General features: G+C 36.7%; 3 protein-coding genes across 6 annotated transcripts; 2 read left to right on the top strand and 1 right to left on the bottom strand.

Annotated features, from left to right (window-relative positions):
* The first annotated feature begins 1849 nt into the window (after positions 1-1849).
* Positions 1850-3597, top strand: LOC655643 (cell division cycle protein 123 homolog). Its single transcript, XM_962202.4, has 7 exons — positions 1850-2069; positions 2120-2263; positions 2318-2410; positions 2454-2655; positions 2700-2822; positions 2876-2997; positions 3437-3597. Exons 1-7 carry the CDS (start codon positions 2052-2054, stop codon positions 3539-3541), a joined length of 807 nt encoding a protein of 268 aa, XP_967295.2. The 5' UTR covers positions 1850-2051; the 3' UTR covers positions 3542-3597.
* Positions 3598-3665: 68 nt separating this feature from the next.
* On the bottom strand, positions 3666-8639 carry LOC100141737 (kinesin-like protein KIF11-A). The gene is made up of 7 exons (XM_001807157.4): positions 8475-8639; positions 8132-8423; positions 7924-8081; positions 6495-7878; positions 4674-4961; positions 4451-4624; positions 3666-4398 (listed from the first exon to the last, which is right to left on the bottom strand). Exons 1-7 carry the CDS (start codon positions 8522-8524, stop codon positions 4114-4116), a joined length of 2631 nt encoding a protein of 876 aa, XP_001807209.1. The 5' UTR covers positions 8525-8639; the 3' UTR covers positions 3666-4113.
* Positions 8640-8699: 60 nt separating this feature from the next.
* On the top strand, positions 8700-20600 carry LOC103314818 (hypothetical protein). Of its 4 annotated transcripts, none has more exons than XM_008201796.3 (9): positions 8700-9068; positions 9658-9850; positions 9895-10071; positions 10119-10357; positions 10404-10715; positions 10763-13792; positions 14717-16811; positions 17593-17709; positions 17851-17988. In XM_008201796.3, the coding sequence occupies exons 1-9, from the start codon at positions 8871-8873 to the stop codon at positions 17859-17861; spliced, it is 6372 nt and encodes a 2123-aa protein (XP_008200018.1). In that variant the 5' UTR covers positions 8700-8870; the 3' UTR covers positions 17862-17988. The 4 variants fall into 4 exon arrangements, with proteins under 4 accessions (XP_008200018.1, XP_015834193.1, XP_008200016.1 ...); XM_015978707.2 differs by having other exon boundaries at positions 17593-17762; positions 17838-17978; XM_008201794.3 differs by having other exon boundaries at positions 8711-9068; positions 17593-17762; positions 17851-20600.
* The last annotated feature ends 4678 nt before the right edge of the window (positions 20601-25278 follow it).

Here is a 25278-nt window from a genome sequence, read left to right as displayed (position 1 = left end):
ATATCTCTAGTGAAAAATTGTATTTACTAAAAAAAATTCATAACTCAAAAACTAAAAGTCGTAGAGCAATGCGGTTTGTTCTATTGAATTCAGCGGCTCATTTTGCGTATAAAACCATCTTTTAACAAGATGTAAACTTTTAAAGTTTTTTGCTAAAAATTATGATAAGCAATATCTATAGTGAAAAATTTTATTTACCAAAAAAAATTCGTAACTCAAAAACTAAAAGTCGTAGAGCAATGCGGTTTGCTCTATTGAATTCAGCGGCTCATTTTGCGTATAAAACCATCTTTTAACAAGATGTGAACTTTTAAAGTTTTTTGCTAAAAATTAAGATAGGCAATATCTATAGTGAAAAATTTTATTAACAAAAAAAAATTCATAACTCAAAAACTAAAAGTCGTAGAGCAGTACGGTTTGTTCTATTGAATTCAGCGGCTCATTTTGCGTATAAAACCATCTTTTAGCAAGATGTGAACTTTTAAAGTTTTTTGCTAAAAATTAAGATATACAATATCTATAGTGAAAAATTTTATTTACTAAAAAAAATTCATAACTCAAAAACTAAAAGTCGTAGAGCAATGCGGTTTGTTCCATTGAATTCAGCGGCTCATTTTGCGTATAAAACCATCTTTTAACAAGATGTAAACTTTTAAAGTTTTTTGCTAAAAATTAAGATAGGCAATATTTATAGTGAAAAATTTTATTTACCAAAAAAAATTCATAACTCAAAAACTAAAAGTCGTAGAGCAATGCGGTTTGTTCCATTGAATTCAGCGGCTCATTTTGCGTATAAAACCATCTTTTAACAAGATGTAAACTTTTAAAGTTTTTTGCTAAAAATTAAGATAGGCAATATCTATAGTGAAAAATTTTATTTGCCAAAAAAAATTCATAACTCAAAAACTAAAAGTCGTAGAGCAATGCGGTTTGTTCTATTGAATTCAGCGGCTCATTTTGCGTATAAAACCATCTTTTAACAAGATGTGAACTTTTAAAGTTTTTTGCTAAAAATTAAGATATACAATATCTATAGTGAAAAATTTTGTTTACTAAAAAAAATTCATAACTCAAAAACTAAACGTCGTAGAGCAATGCGGTTTGTTCCATTGAATTCAGCGGCTCATTTTGCGTATAAAACCATCTTTTAACAAGATGTAACCTTTTAAAGTTTTTTGCTAAAAATTAAGATAGGCAATATCTATAGTGAAAAATTTTATTTACCAAAAAAAATTCATAACTCAAAAACTAAAAGTCGTAGAGCAATGCGGTTTGTTCCATTGAATTCAGCGGCTCATTTTGCGTATAAAACCATCTTTTAACAAGATGTAAACTTTTAAAGTTTTTTGCTAAAAATTAAGATAGGCAATATCTATAGTGAAAAATTTTATTTACCAAAATAATTCATAACTCAAAAACTAAAAGTCGTAGAGCAATGCGGTTTGTTCCATTGAATTCAGCGGCTCATTTTGCGTATAAAACCATCTTTTAACAAGATGTAAACTTTTAAAGTTTTCAAATTCATTCATTTTTACAGTCGAAGGGCCTATCGAAGGGCTTAATTTCCTGCAAAAATAAAGAAAATTGCAGGATATAAAGGGGGTGAAAAAAAATCAGTTTGCATTGCTTGAATATGAGAATAAAAAATGCAGAAATTAAATACAGTTAAGTTTTAATTTATAATAGAAACACATTAGAATGGTCAGGAGATGTTCTACAAATGTGATATGCAAGTCAGCGTAACAGCTTATTGATGTTTTTATAATGATTTACGATTATTTTGATAGTTTTCCTGGTGTGAACTTGACTGTAGAAAACGAGAATGATGGGGATATGGTGCTAGCTCCATGCGCGCAGCGATTGTCTGTCTGGTCGACTGTAATGTCCAGGAATCCGTACACAAGCGCGACATCTTTCGAGTACGTCTTGTTATTATTGTTATTGTTATCATTTTTTTGTGTAACTGATAAAAATGAAGTGAATGAAATAATTCATCTTTGGACACTGGACGTATCAAGCGCCAAAAATTGACCATCCGAAACAGTGAGGTTATGAGTCACACCATGTTGGTTTGTATTCAAATAAAAAATAAAATCGTTTTCTACCGCTTCCGTTACAGGAATCGCAAGATTTGAAACTTTTCTCGATTCATTTTTGGTACGAAAAGTTCCAATCTGTCGCGCTCAAAACAATTCTAATCGAAATCCCGCCGATTTTGTTGCAAAAACTCCAGTCAGATGAGTCCGATGTAAACATCGAAGAAGTATTTTCCGTTGTCGGTCTGGCCCTCTTTCTGATACCTTTTTTACTTTTTTAGATCTGTCCGCACGAATTCGTGACTGAGGTAAAAAATGCAATTAACACTTTAGATAAGAACGTTTTTGTTAAAAACAACTGGCATGCACCTATGGTAGGGTTTCAATTAATTATTCAACCACACAGGGGTGTTTCAGGATGCTAAAATGTTCAGTTTTGGGAACCAGTTGAAAGTTACAAATTTAGATGACTTGTCGTTGTTCCTCTCCGCCTCAAATATTATTTCAGAGGACTTTTCAACCCAAAGCAGTATTCCCTTTTATATAGCGTTAAAGCCCTGGAAAAGTATTCACCCCGCTAGCGAATTCCGATGCATTGTCGTCAACAAAGTCTTAAGAGGTACAAAAGTCACAAAAAACACGAATTTTGATTGATTTTTTTAGGTATAACGCCTAGAGATTGGCCAACGTATTATGCCCATTTCAAAGATGAGGGTCCTGTGATTATTGAGACTCTTAGCAATTTTTATAAGGAAAATATTGCGGACGTGTTCCCAAAAAGACACTGTAATTTTAGGTCTTATGTTATAACTTGTAACCCAAACGATGTTTCATTTTAGATACTTTCGACGTGATAATATCGTTTCCGGACCAACCATGTATTATTGATTTTGGGCCATTAAACAGTAAAACGAATTTATATGCATTTTCTTGGAAAGAAATTTCTTCTCTGTTTGATAAGGTAACTACGAAATACAGTGAGTTTAAAGTTACGCATAAAATTCTTGTTATTGTCTTATTTCATATATTTATTGTAATATTTCAAAATAAGCAAAAAACAATCCTTTATAAAATAAAGCCTTTTACATGTAATTAAACAATATTTTTTATGTTATTTTCTTTTTTCTACGATTTTTTTTTAATTCATTATTTAAATTTTTTTTATACCAGAAAGATAAGAGTATACTGCCAAAAACAGTAACCAAAAATATCGGTTACCATCTAAAAAAATTAGAACTGGTGACACAATTCAGTAACCTGTGACGTCAGAAATGTTACCATGGTGTCAAAATGTAGCATTTACCAAAATAAAATCGACCTGTTTGAGGATTTTTTATGCCTTACTTTAACTCACGCTATGTATGTAAAGCCAATCAAAATTTCTTCATTTATCTCTTTAGGAAGTACCAGAAGAAGTCGCTCCAATCTTCAGATATTTGGACTCTGATATTGGCATCATGTCAAGAACTGATGCAATTTACAAATTTGCGAACGCATTTACTTAAGTCTTGTTGTCAAACAGCGATTTTTTTTAATTGAATAAAAGTTTTTTTTCTTAAAAGATTGTATTTTTTATTTAACGAGAGTATAAAAATCTTTAGTAGGGTTGAGAGAAATAAAAGTACACAGTTACTGAAAGTAATTTTTATTAAGAACTCAGAACGTCAAATAAAATTAAAAAAACCCTAAACCAAGCACTCAGTTTTTAAAAAAGTGGGTAATGCTTATCACATTAACGCCTGGTATTTCAGAACTTGGGTAAAATCTTTGGCTTTTTGGCAAAACCGCACTCAAATACGTCAAACCAGGAAAGAAATTGATAACGAAAATATCTTTGGTTTAAACAGTCAACTGAAATACCGGGCGATAATCTGATTATGGTAATTTTAAAGCAATGTAAGCAATTTTCGCAAGCAACAAGAGGAACTTTGGTAACCACCACAAAAACAAAAAAAAATCGCATGCTGCAGATAAAATTAAAACAAGTACTTTCCCAACGTTTAATAATCAAAACGAAATATTAACTGTGTTAATGTAACTTAAACCACTTACTTCTCCTTCCCTTCTTGGGGGAGATTCAAACACGTGGGGCAACATTTTCAATGTTCTCGGGATCGTTCTCTGCGGCAGAAGCCTCCTCTCCTTCGCCTGGCGGGAACTGAATCTTCCCATGAATCGATTCCAGCTGATCCATCACCTGATCAACGATATTCCTCGTTTTGGAAGCGTAATACTCCTGATTGGCGCTTGCCCCTTCGGCAATTTTTGCAATATGGGTAGTGTTAGCATACGCCTTTTCCAAAATGTTTTCCCTGACACCTTTCCCAATAGTTTGGATTTGCCTAGCCGTGCGGGCATTGTGCTAAAACACACTAGAAATAAACACGGCCAAACGACGCAAATTAAAAACTTACATTATTGTGAGTCTGAACAACCGACTTAAAAGCATCTACGATATCATCAGTGAAATCCTCGATGTTTTCCGCCTGTTCGGTGGATTCCGTGTAAAAATCATTCACGGTGTTGCTAAATTGTTCCGAAACTTCACCCACGTTCAAATTTTCGAACGAGAATGCCATCTTTCCCGGCTGGAAAATGTGGATTAAAAATAGCCAAAACAATCAATTATCAATTTACAACGCTCATCATCTTGCTCGCTTCCTCGAAGAAGCTGCCGTCTTTCCCATTGAGCTGGTCACGGACAAATTGCATTGCTTCCTGCAGAAGTAACACCTCCTTCACGAGGATCTCTTTGTCGCGTTTAGCCTTTTGCATTTCGTTATTCAAACATTCAACCGAAGCGTTCCCTTCGTCGAACTGAATGCGAATTCTAGCTTCGCGCTCATCCAATTTCTTTAAAAGGTCATCAAAGAAACGGAACACGAGGTTATAATGCTGGCTTCTCTCGGCCTGATGGCGATCCAACTGAAATTATCTCGTTAATGTAGCGTTTGAAAGTGGAGAGAAAGCCCAACGATTATCTAACCCAAAAATCATTAAAATCATTGTATTATTATTATAATTATATTATTATATTAATTATTATTTAATAAAATAGCAAAGCATTATTTAAGCAACCCAGAAAAATATGGCTTTTAACCTTAAAACCCAGGAACATGGTCAGAGTGCGTGTGTGAGTGTGCATTCTTTAGAAATAAAATTCTTCATGATTATTCCTATCAAGTGCAACTATTTGTAACAGAAAGAAGTTATTGTCTCAAAATTGGGCGAATTCCCAGTTCACAGTACTGTAGAGTAGTGCAATATAGAAACAAAATAAAGATTGTGAGCTTCCCCACAAAGATACCTTGGTTAGAAAATGTACATTAAATTGCTTTTTCTTCAAATGTATGCTAGGAATTTCACTGTTTATTTTTATTTATGATTAAGACATTTGTGAAAAATAATAATGTAAAACAATTTCCTGAAAAATTAGCTTCATTTTGGAGAAATAAAATCTTAATTTTTTTTAAATGAACCGGAAAATCACAAAAAATTAAGGTTTATTTAAATAAAACAATTTTTTTGAGAAATTCTTTTACATTATTATTCTCCACAATCCATAAATAATATAAAACACTGAAACTTTTAGCCTACATTTGAAGAAAACGCAATTCAAACAGTGACCTTCGGGGGAAGCACCGATCTGTATTTTTTTCTATATTTGTACTTCTGAAGTGATTCCCTACAATGCTCTAAACTCGGAATTCGCCAATTTTGAGACACCCTGTAGTGTGGCCGCCACTTAATTTAATAATATGAAAAAAATGGGAAAAGATTAATTATTTTTCAACAGTTTCAATACCAAAATAATGACCAAGCTAAAAACATACACACTACAAAAAATTTTAAAAATGTGTACAGGGTGTAAGGGAAATATGAGGAAAAAAAAACAAGTTTTAACGCTATTCATCAGAAAAATATAAATCAATAAAGCAAATATAAAGCCATAAAGCAACAAAAATCAAGTTTTTTTTACTTTAAACTGAAAGCAATTTTTTTATTGTGCTTTAAGATTATTCTAGTTTTTGTAAGTCAGTTTTGATCAGAATTTCCTTACATATATTAAGCAGTTTTCGAAAAATTTACACAATTTTTTTATTTACATTTGATTTTCCTTCTAAAATCGAACACTACAATTTTTAAATATTTAGAAATGGCAAAACTTCGGTTGTTTCAAATTTCAAAAAAGTAAGCAATCAAATTTTTAAGGCTTGGAAATAATATGCCCCATTTTTTCAAAAAAATTGAGTAGAATTTAATCCTACATCGATCTCTGTTAATCTATTTGTAGTAATTTTCATATTAATTTTTTACTTTGCCGGAAATTATTTCAAGGTTAAAAAAATCCCCAAAATTCTAATGTTTATTTAATTTTTTTTCACGCGTTAACACCAACACAATAAACGCTTTGGAATTGACCGTTACTTTGTGATCGTCCCCTTTAAGACCACTTACCTCAGCGCGAACCTCCGTCTCAGTTCGTGTAACTTCTTCGATGTCTGCAGCAATCCCCTCATTCATTTTCCCAATCTCGGCTTTGGGCTGGTCTGGTAGTTTCATATAGTGCGAAACTTCGCCGTAAATATTGTCGATAAAATACGCGATTTGATCGGCAGAGGAGCGTGCTTGGTCATTGAGCAAATCGTTGATATCCAACGGACGCAAGTCTTTAATTTTGCCCATCATATCGCTAATTTGTTGCAAATCGGCCAAGAAGCGTCTTCGCAAGTAGGTGTTAAGTTGTGCCATCTTCACAACTCGTGTAAGTTGCTGGCGTTTGTACGAGCTCGTCGCTTGTTCAACATCGCTCAAAGCATCAGTCGTGACTTCAACGACTTGCTTAGCCAAATCGGCGTTACTTGCATCGGCTTGCACCTGAACTTGGCGCGGCGGAATCTTTGCTTGTGCAATCCTTTCCTCGCACATGTCGAGCAAGTTGTTAGCATTTTGGATCATTTCGTTGTTTCGCGCGATGAAACGGCGCACGAGACATCTTCTCTGTTGTTCGGTCAGGTCCTGGTCCGCTTCCAATTGGGCGTGGGCGTATTCCCGGAATCTCTTCGTTCGGATAAACGAAGCGTCCAGCCTGCGGTACTCGGCTTCAAGCAGCGCCCGGTGTTCCCGCAATTCGAGCAATTCACGCAATAAATCAACAATTTTCTTGTTGGCACTGATCTGATCTTCGGTGAGATTGGCGTCCGCTCTTACGTACGGACCTAGCGCTTGGCGCATCTCCGCCAATTCAGTCTCCTTGCGTGCAATTATTCCGTCCAGCTCACGTGTCGCATCTGCTAGGGTTCTAGCAGTATTCAACCTGGGATAATTGGCAACACGTTTCATCAAGGTCGCTATCTGCAGACTACTCAAAATCTCAGTCCAGGCTTGAGTGCTGGTTGAGAACGTCGACATAAAACAAGCTCTGGCGGTTCCGCCAAGACTGTTTTGCACAATTCGGGTCAATTTCGCGCTAGAGTATGGGATTGACCGTTGTTGCATCCCCAACGCTTTAATGCACTCTTCAAACGCATCAAGCGACTGGTGGACAACGGCAGTGTCCAGTGTTCGTCCTTCGTCAATTTCAGTGGCATGTTCACCACCAGCCACCTCAACAAAGCTCAAACGAGCGGTTCTAAGAACATGCGCTCCCTCCGGGGTCGTTTCTCTGATGTCCACGAAGAAAGTGACCATCAGGTGCGAAAGATACGCGTAATAAGCACTCTTTCTGAGCGTTCTGCGGCCAACATTAACCCAGTCGTTGACATCGTCAGCGTTAAACACCGTGACCTTCGACATATCTTTAATGCAAACCGAACCGTTCTCCAGGGGATCATCGTAAACTCTAAACAAAAAACTTAAACACGACCCAACTACCAAGACTACGAACCTCAAAGGCCCATTTTCCACAAGCAAATCGAAAACCTGTTCGTGGTTAATTTCAATGAACGACAGGCGCACCGTGTACTCAACCCTGCTCGAGTCGAGCTGCTCTAACTCGCAAAACAGCTGGTAAGCAGCTCGCTGAATCAAACCGATCGCCCTATCCTATAATAATCAAAGGCTAAGCTAACAAGAACTCGGCCACTGGGACTCACCTTCTTGAAGTCCGTAACAAGGGCCTGTTCGCCTTCCCCGAACAGCGTGTACGACTTGCCGGTGCCCGTTGGGCCGTACGCGAAAAACGTGAACGAGTAACCTCGAGTAATGCTACTAATGAAGCGGGCAACCGTGTGCCGAAAAACTTCGATTTGGTCGGCGTGCTCGCTAAAAACGCGGTCATAGGTGCGCTTCCTCTTGTTTACCCCCCTTCGGACCAGAAGGTGCTTCGTGTTCATGTACTTCACCACTTTCGGGGCATTTGCAGAGATCTCGCTCTGGGTCAGAGGCCTATGATTTTGTGAGTTACCTAACTAAGTTTTTGGTGATCAATTCACTCACCTAGCCCTCACGCACACCCTTATCGGGTGAATGGGACGATTACCGAACATTTTCACAGGTTTTTTACAATGTAATCACAGGTAGTTATCACAGCTCGTGTGCAGCGTCACTAACGGTTTTTAACGGTTTTTTTTAGTGATATCAGGGCGCACCAACAGGGCCCGACTGAAGTCACCAGTGAACGTTATGCAATCCACAATACGCACGCGACGGCTGGTTGTCTAGCCCGGCAACACTACTGGTGCCGTGATTGCGTGCTGAAAAAAACGTGTTTTATTTTTTCAATATTGTGTTTTTGGTGTTGTTGGAGTTATCTGGGATTAAGGAAATGTGGCTTAGTCATTGTGAAGACAAGAAAATTGTGGTTTTGTGGGGACTGGGGGCGCGGCAGAGATAATGATAATCGGCAATGTTGTGGAGGTTTTAAAATTTGAGTTTGGCGCGCTCCAGCGGTGTTGTGATTCATGCGTAGGAGAAAGCGTATGCGTGCAGATAACTGGTGTAAATATGGCGTCACAGGAGGACGATAACAAACTTGAGAGTAAATCAAATGTAAACAAAGATCAAGAAAGAAACTTTATAAATGTGTATAAGGTGAACAATTAAATTTTTGTGCTTTCCGCACATTAGTTTATTTAATTTTCGCATGATTATCGTGAAGGACAGTGTGTAGTTCAATTTTCGCATGGCCGCCATGTTCCATTAAGAAATTTTCTGAAAATTGAAGAGTTTGGCCAGTTCTGAAATGTTGAGACAAAATTGTTGAGTGCAATATGATTATGTTTGGTGTAGACTGTGTTTTTGTTGGAGTGCCTCGAATCAAATGCCACCTAGTTCCCGACAGTTCTGTTGCTAGAGCTGGAGATTTGTTTGTTTAATTGCTTGTTCCTGTGTTTCCATCAAGATGAGTTCTAAAAGCCAGGGAGTTAACGACTTCACACCGTTTAAAGCACGCATCTTTTTTATATTTTATTATTTTTTAGAAACCTGGGTGATTTCATAACACTTGCATTCATTCAACCCAAAAACAACCGAATTCTCATTTGTTTATTATGAAATCACCCACTAGTTTTCATTCTTTTTGCAATTACTTAGTTTTGTTCACTTAAGTTAGCTTCATGAGATTGTTCAGTACCGCACTTTTTTGTAATAAGTTAGTCGTAATCGTAGTTTTCTCTTCCAGAAATTTGAGTATATTTTGAAAAGCAAAATTGAACCGTTCCCTAAGAAAATCGAATCACTTATAGAAATATGGAAAAGTCTAGGTCAGTGCAATCAAGAAAATTCGGACATTGGATACATCGTCCAAATAATGGACTGGGCGAAATTACACACACTAAACATTGTCTTGACGGGAAAATGGAAAATGTTCAAAGGTAAACACGTGTCCCCATCCACAGTGGCTAATTCGGCCTTTCAGGTGACTTTGAGGCAAAGCTCCTGAGCGAGGTGGAGAAGACGCAGAACGAGTTGATGAAAATAAGTGATGTGTTTTCGAAGAAATTCCAAAAATTAGCCGATGTAATCAAGAATCCCTGGGATGACCCGGTTTTAGCCAATTTATTGCATGACAGCAACGCGGCGATTGGCCAAGATGGTACGACATAGCGTAATCCTACGACTTACTAATCATTTTTCTTGCAGAAATTGAGTTTTTCTGTGTCGAAACCGCTTATTTAGTTTCCGTGCGTTTGAAAAAATTATGCGAGTCCCAGTGCGAGGATCTGGCCCTGAATTTAGTTACGGCGTTTATGAATTGTTACAACTTGTCCCAAACGCAAAATTTCAGTCTAAATGCCACAAAAACACACATTCTTTTTTGTTTTGATATCCACGTCGCGTTGCTCTACAGGTATAACAGGAGGTCGGAAATAGTTGCATTGGTAGGGCTGGTAATCCAGTTTTTCGTATTATTAAAATTTGCTTCAGTTTAAGAAACTTAGCTTGGAGGAAGGTTTACATTTGATTCGGAGATTTGCAAAGAAACGGGTCAAAATCTCGAAAGTCTGGCGTAATTACCCGGAAATAACATTTCTGGCGTCTCAAGTGTTTGTTACTGCTGCTGTTACCAAGCCGATTGAGGAAAGTGGTGAAGTTTTGAAGCAACTTCTCGATTCGTGGATTGCCTTCAGCATAGAACACTCAATGGTTGAGAAGGTCGAAGTCTCGGTTCGGCGCATTATCCAAGCGGCGACAGCCGCCCAACACATTTACATCTGTTGCGAAATAATACACGATAAGGTAAAAATTAAAAAGGAAGTGTTGCTACTAATTCGTCAACTTTCTAGTTTGGTTTGAAGTTGCGCACGTTCACAATCGAGCTGTACATTAGAGCCCTGACGACGGATATGAACAACCTGGAATCTCAAAAAACCGAAAACGAAACGGAGAAGGTTGAAGAAACGACGAAACGTCTCGCGAACGGCTTTTCGAATTTGGCCGATATTTTGAAGGATAACGTTCAAGTTAGTAGAGAGTGTGCCCTCACGGCTTTCAGTCTGGAGCCGACTCTCGACCGTTTGCGAAAAATCGAAGAACTGGCAAAATTATCCGGTTTTAACGTGCTAGACACGGGCCAAATTTGGGAGTGTAAGTTGCACCCTCCGGTCACGACAGCGGACGAAATCTCCTGGATTTGCAACGCTTGTGGCAAGTGGATGTGTAAACCAAATCTCGATTTACGCTTAACAACAAATTTTGCTCTCAACGAGGCCTTGAACTTTGAACAATTGGGCATTTCGTCCCAGCTTTGTGATGATCTAGCTGTGGTTTTGAACGGTCCGAGGTACCACTTGTTAAGTTGGTTGTTGCGGTGGGAAGACCTCCACCGACTGTGTGAAATGTATTTAAACGATATGGAACGTACTAAAAATCTCGTAACGGAACTGAAATTTGTCGATATTGATTATTCGATGTTTGAGGGTGTTAAGCGCGAGCCCGTTGACGAATTGGCGGGCATTGAGAGGGGCTACGAGCGGTTTCTTTATGCCGATGAAAAATTCGTTGATATGATCGAGAATTGCAACCCAGAACCACCACCGGAAGTACCCCAAGCGAAATCTGATCCTAACACCTTAAAATCACTGAGAATGTTCAGACATAACATTAAAAGGAATAAACCTCAGGTTTCACAAAATATTTTAGAAAGCAATAATTTAGCAAATAGTTCGCAAAATTTACATAGAGAACATAATTGGTTTTCCGACCCGCGCTTTGACCAAAACTTGTCATTCAATCCACCGAATCCATTCCAACCAAACGGAAGCCCTTCACACAATACGACTTCAAGAAGCTATTCTGAAGTGTTCTTCAACCACTTGACGTCAAACACACAATTTAAAAGGAGTGCAGATGGCGCTGTCGACTTTTCAAAAAGTACAGGAGGCAATAAACAATCTAGAGATGTTCTGGACTTCCGAAGTAACATCAAAAGAAAACCATCCGACAACGACTTCGATGATTATCAGAAATTCGTGAATAACTACAACTCACCCAGTGATAATTTTTTACATAACGTAATTTCGTATGAATTCGCACGAATGGCGGCTACTGAGCCAAAAAGACATCAACCGACGGACTTTCACCACCAGAAACCAAACCTTGTAACGACTCCAAACGTGCCGTTTCAAACTGATACACTCAATTTAACCAACAAACGAACACAAGCAAAAAACGAGAGAAGTGATAAAATTCTACCTCAACCAAGCGGCTTAAGACACGATGTAACGCCACAAAATTCAAATCAATACGAGAGAAGCCCGTCCCAAACTAAAAATTTTTTACTCTCAAGTATGAGCTACAAATACAAGGAGGATGTAGCTTTATCACCCAGCAAAGGTTTTCCTAGTTTTGATAAAATCCCAGCGCCCACAACTACCGACAAGGCGGACAAGTCTCTACATATTGAAGTTTTGGGCAATAATCTCGAACCACCTAAAAGTACCTCAGATGAATCGAATAACAAAAGAACAAACACAGAGGAAATTAAAGTCGTGCCGGAGAAAAAGCCGAAATCTGATGAGTTAACGTCGTCTCCAAAAAACGGATCAACGCCAATACTCGAGAAAGAATTGAGTAAACACAAGATAATCATAGAACTGCTGTCAAAAAACGGCTGGTTGCCAAAAAACGGGAACAGCCTCCCTAGCAACAATGCGGAAACTTTAGAAAATGACAAAAATAATGTCGAACCAGCTCGACCAAAAAACGCGGCACAGCCAGAAACTAACGAACGTAAAATGTTGCTCAAGCTGTCCGAACAACATCCGATGATCATAACAAAAGGTGATGAGAACTCGTCAAATGAAACCAAAAGTGATATTAACGAAGAGACTGTTGTAAAAATCGATGACTGTCAAGAGGAAAGTTCCAAAGACTGCCAATCAGAAACAGAAACCAAAAATGACTATCCCTATAAGTATAAGGAAAAACCCAAGTGGACTAACCACAAAGAATTAAAAATAATCCTCCACCGGCTATCAGACGAAATGATCAAGAGTTTCATCCCGAGTTATTCGGAAAATTGCAACAACTGCAACTACACTAACAAGAAGAGGCACGTCGGGAGGCCGCGCAAAGTCATGTGTTGCAAATACCGAATAAAAAATTCCAACTTCGACAGACTAACAACCTACGATAAGTATTCACCAAGGACGGTTAGGCGGCACAATAGTGACAGACTGAAGAGGATCCGTTCGAGAAACATGCAACGTGAGAGAAGAACAGGCCACAAAAACCTCAAAAAGTACAGCAACCACCGGCACGACAGGGCGAAGAAACCCAAAAAGCACGCCGATAAGGACAAGAAGAAGCACAACATCGCCAGGAACAACATGAACCCGCGGGTGGTCCTCGAGCGACTACCCCTCGACACGAATTACGTTCGCAGTGTTTTGTCGAATGTTCCCGGGTTAAATGACTACGAAATGATTAGGCCAACTAACGTGAATCATATTGTGAATGTGGTGCAAATTTCCGGCGGACGATCGACTTCAACCGGCCCTGTACAAAACACGCAAACAAGTACCCAAATCACCCCACACATCCAAAGAATCGGACAACCGCGCTCCGACAAACCCGAACACAATTCGAATTCGGAACCAACGACGACAGCCACTCCAGCCTCAACTTCCGCTAATAAACCAACCACTTCGCAACCCTCAACTCTTATCAACATCCTATCGCAACAAATTATTCGGCCGGGCCAAAGTAACTGCATCCGAAATCGTTCCTCGCCTCTCATTAACATTCTTTCGCAACAAATTATAAGACCCGCCACTACACAAAGTAATAAACTGACGACGCAATCGGAAGGACAGGTAATTATTCCTCTACCTGAGAGCGAAAGCAGCCAAGTCCAAGACTAATTTAAAACAAAAATTCTTATTATAAGCGGTTATTTTGTTATAGAATTTTTTATTGTAAGTGAATGTAGCAGGTTAACAAAGAGATATTTGGTTTTATTCGATTTATAGTTATTACTTTAACGCCCTAAACATATAAAGTTTTTTTTTTCAGTATGTAAAAAGCCAAAATAAATTATGCCCAAATGATAAATTAATGTTTAATGCATTAAAACGTTTGTTTTTCAAACAAAATTGTTTTTTGACTGGTAGACGACTCAGTTTTATGTCCGAAAATTTAGAGAACAATGTATGTTCCTACACGCAGGGTAGCTTTACAAAATGATAAAGGAAGCAAACATAATTTAACTCGCATAATAAGAGTGACACTTTTTTTTAAATTAAACACGAGACGTATTTTTTTAGTTATTTATTTTCTCCCGTCACAACTTAACTTTTTATTGTGCACCAAATAGAACGAAATAGAATTAATAATATTGATAATCACTTAATTTATTACCAGTTAAACAAGGATTATTTCAATAAGAATTTAGTATTGTTCTTAAATATTTCCACATTTCGTATTTTATGTTAACATAAGGTGATGTTACAATTAAATGGTACAAAAGTCCAAAAAGTCTTCTGGTTTCATTGAATACACATTAAAAGGGGCATTTTCACAGTTTCTAATAAAATTATCAGTCGTTACAGATAAAAAATCCAAAAAAAAAACTCAACGGTCACTATATTTTATAAAGGACTTACAAACTTTTAACATTGTTCCAAATAAAGTCTGTTCAACGTTCACTTTAAATTATTTATTTTTTGAAAAAAATGGACTTAGGCTGTTGTCGCTCCCAGATTTTTGTTGTTTGTTTTTATCCATTTGTATTTGTTTAGGCAAACACCCCGAAAACTGAGTCGAATTTGGAAGAAACCAAAACTGTGACCACGACTACGAAAACAACAACAAACACGACATCAAGTGGTCAAGGCACCATTTTACAGTTCATCTGTAAGTCGAGTTTGCCCAAGTTCCAGCAAGCCTTCGGTAAATCAGTTTATCAGAACAATACCGAAACGAGCGAAGCGTCGAGTACAAGCACAGAAACCGTAACGAACGCTGAAACGAACAAGAAGACACCAACGACGAAAAATTCCTCAGTCAACATTCAACCGATTCAAGGCGGTGTGATCTACACGCGCCAAATGCCCGTCGGTCAAACAATCAATTTAATTCCACCAGGACGGGGTCAAGTTTTCCGAATCGCGACGTCAAATTCGGACCAAATATCGCTGGTCAAAGACACGGTGATACACAGCAAAATGAGTGCGTTACTAGCAGCCGCGCTGCAAGGCAAAGCAAAAGACGGCCAGTCCGACGGTGAGAGTACAAACGAGGAGACTGTTGGTAGAGTGACAGTAACCCGCCCCACGTTAGTACAAAACGCCCGAATCGTCAAACCCGTACTACAAATCCCCTCAAACGTAATACGCACAAGCCCCCAGTCCAATCTAAGTTCCACAACTCTCGAACAATTGCGCGAATTCGACATGGTCTACAAGCAAATCAAGGAGCGAAGCAGCACGACCACGCCCTCGGAGCCCAACACGTCGGAACCCAACGAAACCCCCCAGAAAATCAGCGTAACATATCTGAACCAGGGCCAGAAATACACCCAGTTATCCCCGGTGGTTGTCGTTAGCAGTTACTGTAATTTGCAACCAGCGGCCTCGCCCGCCCTCAGTGTTACCTCGCAGGGAAGTTCCAGCCCGTGTGTCACCCCAGCGCCCGCGCCCTCAATCCCCAAAGTCTCCTCGAAAAGTTCCAAAGGCAAAACGGTGAAAAACACGACGACTCAAGCGTCCAAAGCCTCGCCTATCCCGAAACCGCAGCAAAAACCGCAAGAGGACGAACACACAACGCAACGAATCTTCGATATCTTGGCCGAGTATGCGGAACAGTTGAGGAATTCCCCGGATTTGAACAACAAGCCGGCGCCGCGACGGCGCTCGAACCCGCCGACGAACCCGAACCAGAATTCCAAGCGGAAAAAAAACTCCGGATCGAAAAAAAGCGGGCAGTGCAGTAGTATGGTCTCGGAGGCGGACATCGAGGACCACCGGACTGTAGGCAGTGAGGACAGTTCCTGTGGGGTTGTGCAAATTTCGATGCAGGAAGAGGAGCAAAGCCACGTGCAAACTGTCACGACTGAGTCGAATGATAGCTCGTCGGGGTCGCGACAACAACTGATTTTGACCGATGCCGGGAACAACCAGACCCGGAATTTGATAATAGCGGATTCGAGCGTTGGGGAGGCTTTGAAAATGCCGAACACTGCCGTTTTGGTCCCCGGAAACTACATAATGCCAGTGTCGATGGTCAAAGGGGGGCAGCAAATTGCGGTGGTTTCCGGAGGGAGCAAAATACTGGCTACGGTACCGGCGCGGTCCGGTCCCAATATGCTCCTTTTTCAAAGTTTCTTGAACCAAAATAGGAACAAAACGGCTGTTCCAACAGTCAAGTATTCGACCATTCAACCAATTTCGGGGATTTCCTCGCAGAGTTTGGCGGGGGTTAGTGGGCAACCGCCAGTGATTCTACCGCCGAATTCGCATAATCTGACCGCGGTAACACTTGGACAACCGCTAACTTTGAAAAAGATTGACGAGAGTGATAGGGTGAACACCGAACTGTTGTTGACGATTTCGCAACCGAAGGATAATGCTAACAGTTCGACGGAATCGGGAAGTCATCCCGATAGTACAAACAGTATTACTAGTACTGTTGGTAATATCGAGTTAGAGGAGACTATAGTTCAAGATAATTCGTCAGAGAAGGTTTTTCATACGTATCAGAAATCGGCAACGGCCCCCATTGCCACCCCGGTTATAGCGCAGACTTCGTGCGTGAAGGAAGATTTGGCGACGAGTGAACAAAATACGACACAGGAAGCGATTACGATGAATATGGCGCCGGCGGAAAACAACAAAAGTAAGTCCAATGCAGAAAAATTAAAAAAAAAACACCAGTTTTAGACACAAACAAAGGAATATAGTATAATTAAATAATAAAAAGTAATGCAGGGCGAAGCAAATTTTATTCGCAGTCTTTAACACCTCTTAAAGCAACGAGTTAATTTATTGTACTTTTTTTGCAATAATAAAAAATACCACTTTAGATTGACAACTGGGCAACATAAAGGTGGCAAAATTCAATTGATTTATACAAATATCAGCTGAAACAAATAATTAATACCGTATTGTCTGTAAAACTGAATACAAACTTTATCAATTTTTTAACTGTGTGCATTTTAAATTTCAAATAATTCACCAAATTGTGTATCTCGTGATAATTCACACATAAAATTCACATATTCACTCTTGAGGGACACCGGTATTATTATATAAATAAATTTAAAAATTATTATTGGCGTAAACGTTCCCTCAAAAACGGCACAATGTACTGAAAAAACAATCCAGGATAGCGTATTCTCGCCAACGTCGTGGAAATTATTATTTGTTACACGTCCGATCAATTTTTTATTCTGCAAATTATTATTTTCACTTGACAATGTTTTTCTCGGTCGAAGCGTGCAAAAACTACTAATTATCTATTTTTAAGTTTTGTCTATTTATTTGATCGAAACATGCGTATTACAAAATATTAATATTTAAATAAAATACAGTAGAATCTCGGTGTTTTTGTATTGCAAATAAAATTTGATGCGTCCTGTAGTTGGTGTGCAGTTTTTGGCATGAATGTTAAATTGCAGGTGAACCAGGCAAAGCGTTAGAAAGGGTTCAGTCGGTATTAGTGACAGCGTGTACTTCAAACGGCCCTATGTTGTCGCATACGCCTCCAAGATACCGCAAAGCATCAGAATCAGCAGGTACAAATAATGAACCTTCTAACAAGGAGGAATTTTTACATAATGGGGAGAAGGTAATCAGCATTTAATAACTTACACCGTAAATTTTGGGTTTTGTTAGTTGTTTTATATTATTTTGCTTATGTCAGTTTTGCCTTTCAGCAAAACAATAACGAGCAGAAGCAATTCCAAGGCAACGCGACCTATTTCCAGAACAAAACCAAAAAAGCAAATAATCCGCAACGACTCGACCGCGAGATGCACCAACTTTGCTTACAGCGAAAACAAGCAGCGCTCGAACGCGAATTGCGCCTCCAAAAATCCCTCTCTGAAGAATGCGAAGACTTGGGGGTGGACGAGCCGAGCACGAGTGATTTGTTTCCAGAAGCGGATATTCTATTCGACGCGAATCACTCGCCGTCGTTCGACCAGTCGTCTCAGGATTTAGTGAAACGGGCTTCTGGCCAGGAAAAAGAAGAGAACAAGTCTGGAATGACGCTGTTCAGTGATGACGACAACTCCGGTTCGCTAAGGACCGATTTTTTATTTGATTCAGTCGAGTATCAGCAAACGGAAACCGAGCTGGAGTACGAGCAGAACCAGCAGCTGACGAACGGTCAGAGCAGTGCCAGTAACGAGTCGGGGTCGTCGTGTGAGGACCACACGCTTTTGCAAAACTGCGCCTCGATGTCCGACGTGACGCTGAATTCGCCAGTCTCGCCCGATCCTTACCACGAGAACACGCCGCCATCGCTGAACAAGTACAAATTCAAATACAGTAATCGCCGAAAAGGGGAACGCAATAAGAATTCGGAGACGTGGACGGTGGAAGTGTCGAGCTCGGAGGACACGACCGGGAGCATCGATCTGGGGAAAAGCTCGAGCCACAGTCCGGAATCTTGCATCAACAAGCACAGTCACAGTGTTAGTTGCGACGAGGAACTCAGTGACGGGGGCTACAAAGTCGTCCGAGTGGCGATTTCGAAGAATGATTTGATCAAGGATGAGGAGAGCTGTGAGGAGTTGCATTGTGAAGACGATTTGGACTGTTCGCCGAGTGGTAGGGGTGCTAGACGCAGTGTTAAAAAAATGTGTTCTTGTTGCAATGGCTCCCAAGACGGCGGCGCGTCGCGCAAGAGACCAGCATCGAGACCTCACACGCCGGCTCCGCACAAGAAGGCCTTCCTTAACAAGAAAAGATAGTGCACACGTGTATAGCATGATATTTAAGTTAAAATTGTTAGTTGTTTCTGTTGACTAGTCGAGCTATCGAGTGGTTGCACTTTAGTACAAATTATCCGACAGCCGGTGGTGTAGCGTCGATGGACAATGATTATTACTTGTATAGTAATTGCTACGTTTGCAATCTTTTAGTACCTCTAACTGTAAATTTTCCTTGTATATGTAAAATATTTAAATTACATGTGCAGTTTGTCGTTGTATATAATTAATCTAATAGGTCTATCAGTAAAAGATGATACAATTTATTGCATTACGCAAATAAGAATAATTGATTGATTAGTATTGCTCTTTTTCATTAATTAAAGATGCAATAATTTCACACGTATTTCGATTCCTTTATACATACTTGGGAGAACATTGTTAAATTATGTCTACAGCGATTATTTCATAGGTAATGTTAGGTCTTGATAGACTAATATCGTGTATTTTATATTTTTGCTTATAGCAACTAGACTTAGTATTCAATTGAGAGTATTTTATTTTGTTTTTGTTAATACTTATCTATACTCAGTTGTGAAACAAAATTAATTGAATTATATTAAACCGATTTGTATGTTTTTAATTATCGTATTTTTTCCAATAAATGTTCTTATAAATTTTTTTTCTTTTTCCAGTCTTATTTTCAATTAATTGTATTAATGTTGCAGGTGCCAAATTTTTAGCTTGGTATTCCAGTTTTATACCTTTGTAATATTTATAAAATGGTCACTTGGTATACTCATGTAAGTATTATTGACAGTCGCCTGTCACAACGCGTGTCAATAATATTTCAAAACAATATGTATAAAACGATTATAAAATCAAACATTTTTTTAATAGTAAAGTGCTTTTTAATTCAGTGTAAAAAATCCCTATTTTTTACATTACGTTCCATCCAATCGTGTGGTCTTGCAACTTTCTTTCTCTAAACGAAAAACAAGTATACAGAGTGGACTGTAACAAAGGCGATTGGTTTATACTTTAGCATTCGGTTAAGAAATAATTCAGCTAGAAAATGTTAAATAAAACTACATGAAGAACAACTTCCGAGTAATAACCAGCTTATTTTATCTGCTTTCGTCTATGCATTTAAATAACCACTATAACGACATCAATTTAATTTAGACCGTTCAGTTGAAAAAATGTTTAATTCTTGAATTACTTTTTAAATTCACGCAAAATGGTATAGGTAGTTGCCTACCGTAGAGTCCGCGAAATGACAGATCGTCCACGGTGGTAGGAGTGCGCAGAGACGAAAACTCGTCTCGGACGAGTCCAATCTTTAAATTAGGGGTGTTGGCAGAAAACAGTGGCGTGGCGTGTACTTACATGTGTAGAGAATTCGTCTTAAAGTTTAACATTTCAATATTACCAGTTATAGTAAAGATACCAGTAGAAACATTTTTTGCAATAAACGCGTTTTTACTCTTTACTCATTGTGTATTTTTATTTATTCTACCTCTCTGCTTTGTATTTCTAGGAAATCAACGTGTATTAGCATTAGATATGATTTTTACTATTTCATCTTGCAATTATTGAATAGAGGAAATTTTAACTACTACAAATTATGAATCTCAAACCCTTCTTGATCATAGAATAGTTTTTTGCTACGCCACTGCTCAATCTCCTCACTCGATGAAGTACGCATTGGCTCCGCCTATCGTGGTCGTTTACAGAGTTTCCGAGCTCTACCACTAATTTTCGCACTAAAATTTCACATTGCCAGTTTCTGTTTAAATATAAACATGCATTTTTATTTTTCCATTAACTGCATGCGAAACTTTTATAATTTTAGACGTTTATAGACAAATACATTTGTCATAATTAATTTTTCTAGATCAATACTGTTCTATTTTGAATAATTCTGTGTATGAATGTTTCTAAATTTGACGGATTTGGACAGTGAATGTTTCTGGTTATGACTTGTTTTAGACGTGTGATGACGTCACATCCGAGGTTAGGTGTGCGGCGCAGGCGGCGAGGGCGGTTCAGTCGACAGCGAGCAGTGGTACGGGTCAGATCGGGAGCGGGAGCGGGAGGCGAGGCGAAGCGAGGTGAGTCGGTTTATTTAAATTATTGTGTATTGTGCGGTTTCGTTCAATTTATTCAGTTTGTTACTTGCCGTTGTCGCGAACGGACGTGTGTTCAAGCAAATCTAAATTTTCCGGTATAAATTTTCAATTCGGTGGCTAGTGATCGCGTTTGAGTGACACATTTTAAATACAGTAAATAAAATTATTATCAAACACTCAAATAATTTATTGCCACGTAATTTTGTCTTTAATTTCAATGAATGAAAGTGGCTTGCTCAAAATTTAATGCAAATAAACATTTTTTTGGTTTCATTTTTATTATTATTTTTTTTAATGCTACAAACGGTAGCCAACGTGGAAGCGATATGAAGGTAGGTGTATTTTATTGCTGTGTCGTATTTATTTATTTCTCAAACCAATAATTTCATAAAACTTAATTGCAATTAAAATCTTTAAATGCGGTGTTGAAAGTGACATTTTGAGTGACGCATTTTAGATACAGAAATTATAAATAAAATAAAACACTCAAATAATTTATTGCCACGTAATTTTGTCTTTAATTTCAATGAATGAAAGTGGCTGCTCAAAATTTAATGCAAATAAACATTTTTTTGGTTTCATTTTTATTATTATTTTTTTTAATGCTACAAACGGTAGCCAACGTGGAAGCGATATGAAGGTAGGTGTATTTTATTGCTGTGTCGTATTTATTTATTTCACAAACCAATAATTTCATAAAACTTAAATGCAATTAAAATCTTTAAATGCGGTGTTGAAAAGTGATATTTTGAGTGACACATTTTAAATACAGTAACTATAAATGAAATAAAACACTCAAATAATTTATTGCCACGTAATTTTGTCTTTAATTTCAATGAATGAAAGTGGCTGCTCAAAATTTAATGCAAATAAACATTTTTTTGGTTTCATTTTTATTATTATTTTTTTTAATGCTACAAACGGTAGCCAACGTGGAAGCGATATGAAGGTAGGTGTATTTTATTGCTGTGTCGTATTTATTTATTTCACAAACCAATAATTTCATAAAACTTAAATGCAATTAAAATCTTTAAATGCGGTGTTGAAAAGTGATATTTTGAGTGACACATTTTAAATACAGTAACTATAAATGAAATAAAACACTCAAATAATTTATTGCCACGTAATTTTGTCTTTAATTTCAATGAATGAAAGTGGCTGCTCAAAATTTAATGCAAATAAACATTTTTTTGGTTTCATTTTTATTATTATTTTTTTTAATGCTACAAACGGTAGCCAACGTGGAAGCGATATGAAGGTAGGTGTATTTTATTGCTGTGTCGTATTTATTTATTTCACAAACCAATAATTTCATAAAACTTAAATGCAATTAAAATCTTTAAATGCGGTGTTGAAAAGTGATATTTTGAGTGACACATTTTAAATACAGTAACTATAAATGAAATAAAACACTCAAATAATTTATTGCCACGTAATTTTGTCTTTAATTTCAATGAATGAAAGTGGCTGCTCAAAATTTAATGCAAATAAACATTTTTTTGGTTTCATTTTTATTATTATTTTTTTTAATGCTACAAACGGTAGCCAACGTGGAAGCGATATGAAGGTAGGTGTATTTTATTGCTGTGTCGTATTTATTTATTTCACAAACCAATAATTTCATAAAACTTAAATGCAATTAAAATCTTTAAATGCGGTGTTGAAAAGTGATATTTTGAGTGACACATTTTAAATACAGTAACTATAAATGAAATAAAACACTCAAATAATTTATTGCCACGTAATTTTGTCTTTAATTTCAATGAATGAAAGTGGCTGCTCAAAATTTAATGCAAATAAACATTTTTTTGGTTTCATTTTTATTATTATTTTTTTTAATGCTACAAACGGTAGCCAACGTGGAAGCGATATGAAGGTAGGTGTATTTTATTGCTGTGTCGTATTTATTTATTTCACAAACCAATAATTTCATAAAACTTAAATGCAATTAAAATCTTTAAATGCGGTGTTGAAAAGTGATATTTTGAGTGACACATTTTAAATACAGTAACTATAAATGAAATAAAACACTCAAATAATTTATTGCCACGTAATTTTGTCTTTAATTTCAATGAATGAAAGTGGCTGCTCAAAATTTAATGCAAATAAACATTTTTTTGGTTTCATTTTTATTATTATTTTTTTTAATGCTACAAACGGTAGCCAACGTGGAAGCGATATGAAGGTAGGTGTATTTTATTGCTGTGTCGTATTTATTTATTTCACAAACCAATAATTTCATAAAACTTAAATGCAATTAAAATCTTTAAATGCGGTGTTGAAAAGTGATATTTTGAGTGACACATTTTAAATACAGTAACTATAAATGAAATAAAACACTCAAATAATTTATTGCCACGTAATTTTGTCTTTAATTTCAATGAATGAAAGTGGCTGCTCAAAATTTAATGCAAATAAACATTTTTTTGGTTTCATTTTTATTATTATTTTTTTTAATGCTACAAACGGTAGCCAACGTGGAAGCGATATGAAGGTAGGTGTATTTTATTGCTGTGTCGTATTTATTTATTTCACAAACCAATAATTTCATAAAACTTAAATGCAATTAAAATCTTTAAATGCGGTGTTGAAAAGTGATATTTTGAGTGACACATTTTAAATACAGTAACTATAAATGAAATAAAACACTCAAATAATTTATTGCCACGTAATTTTGTCTTTAATTTCAATGAATGAAAGTGGCTGCTCAAAATTTAATGCAAATAAACATTTTTTTGGTTTCATTTTTATTATTATTTTTTTTAATGCTACAAACGGTAGCCAACGTGGAAGCGATATGAAGGTAGGTGTATTTTATTGCTGTGTCGTATTTATTTATTTCACAAACCAATAATTTCATAAAACTTAAATGCAATTAAAATCTTTAAATGCGGTGTTGAAAAGTGATATTTTGAGTGACACATTTTAAATACAGTAACTATAAATGAAATAAAACACTCAAATAATTTATTGCCACGTAATTTTGTCTTTAATTTCAATGAATGAAAGTGGCTGCTCAAAATTTAATGCAAATAAACATTTTTTTGGTTTCATTTTTATTATTATTTTTTTTAATGCTACAAACGGTAGCCAACGTGGAAGCGATATGAAGGTAGGTGTATTTTATTGCTGTGTCGTATTTATTTATTTCACAAACCAATAATTTCATAAAACTTAAATGCAATTAAAATCTTTAAATGCGGTGTTGAAAAGTGATATTTTGAGTGACACATTTTAAATACAGTAACTATAAATGAAATAAAACACTCAAATAATTTATTGCCACGTAATTTTGTCTTTAATTTCAATGAATGAAAGTGGCTGCTCAAAATTTAATGCAAATAAACATTTTTTTGGTTTCATTTTTATTATTATTTTTTTTAATGCTACAAACGGTAGCCAACGTGGAAGCGATATGAAGGTAGGTGTATTTTATTGCTGTGTCGTATTTATTTATTTCACAAACCAATAATTTCATAAAACTTAAATGCAATTAAAATCTTTAAATGCGGTGTTGAAAAGTGATATTTTGAGTGACACATTTTAAATACAGTAACTATAAATGAAATAAAACACTCAAATAATTTATTGCCACGTAATTTTGTCTTTAATTTCAATGAATGAAAGTGGCTGCTCAAAATTTAATGCAAATAAACATTTTTTTGGCTTCATTTTTATTATTATTTTTTTTAATGCTACAAACGGTAGCCAACGTGGAAGCGATATGAAGGTAGGTGTATTTTATTGCTGTGTCGTATTTATTTATTTCTCAAACCAATAATTTCATAAAACTTAATTGCAATTAAAATCTTTAAATGCGGTGTTGAAAAGTGATATTTTGAGTGACACATTTTAAATACAGTAACTATAAATGAAATAAAACACTCAAATAATTTATTGCCACGTAATTTTGTCTTTAATTTCAATGAATGAAAGTGGCTGCTCAAAATTTAATGCAAATAAACATTTTTTTGGTTTCATTTTTATTATTATTTTTTTTAATGCTACAAACGGTAGCCAACGTGGAAGCGATATGAAGGTAGGTGTATTTTATTGCTGTGTCGTATTTATTTATTTCACAAACCAATAATTTCAAACGTATTGTGTATTTTTTATTTTGTTTAATATTGACAAACGTTGCTTGTTGTAACTTTCATGCAAATAAAGATTTTTATTGGTGTTGTTTTAATTTTTTAAATGTCTTGCTACAAACAGTAGCCAACGCAGAAGCCATATGAAGGTAGGTGCATTTTTTTGCGTTTTATCTTGTGATGTGTTGATTTAATAGCTTGTGTGC

This window comes from Tribolium castaneum, chromosome 10, assembly GCF_031307605.1.
Source record: "Tribolium castaneum strain GA2 chromosome 10, icTriCast1.1, whole genome shotgun sequence".
NCBI classification, from domain to species: Eukaryota; Metazoa; Arthropoda; class Insecta; order Coleoptera; family Tenebrionidae; genus Tribolium; species Tribolium castaneum.
The sequence above is the reverse complement of the archived record's forward strand: the minus strand, read 5'-3'. Positions and strand labels throughout refer to the sequence as shown.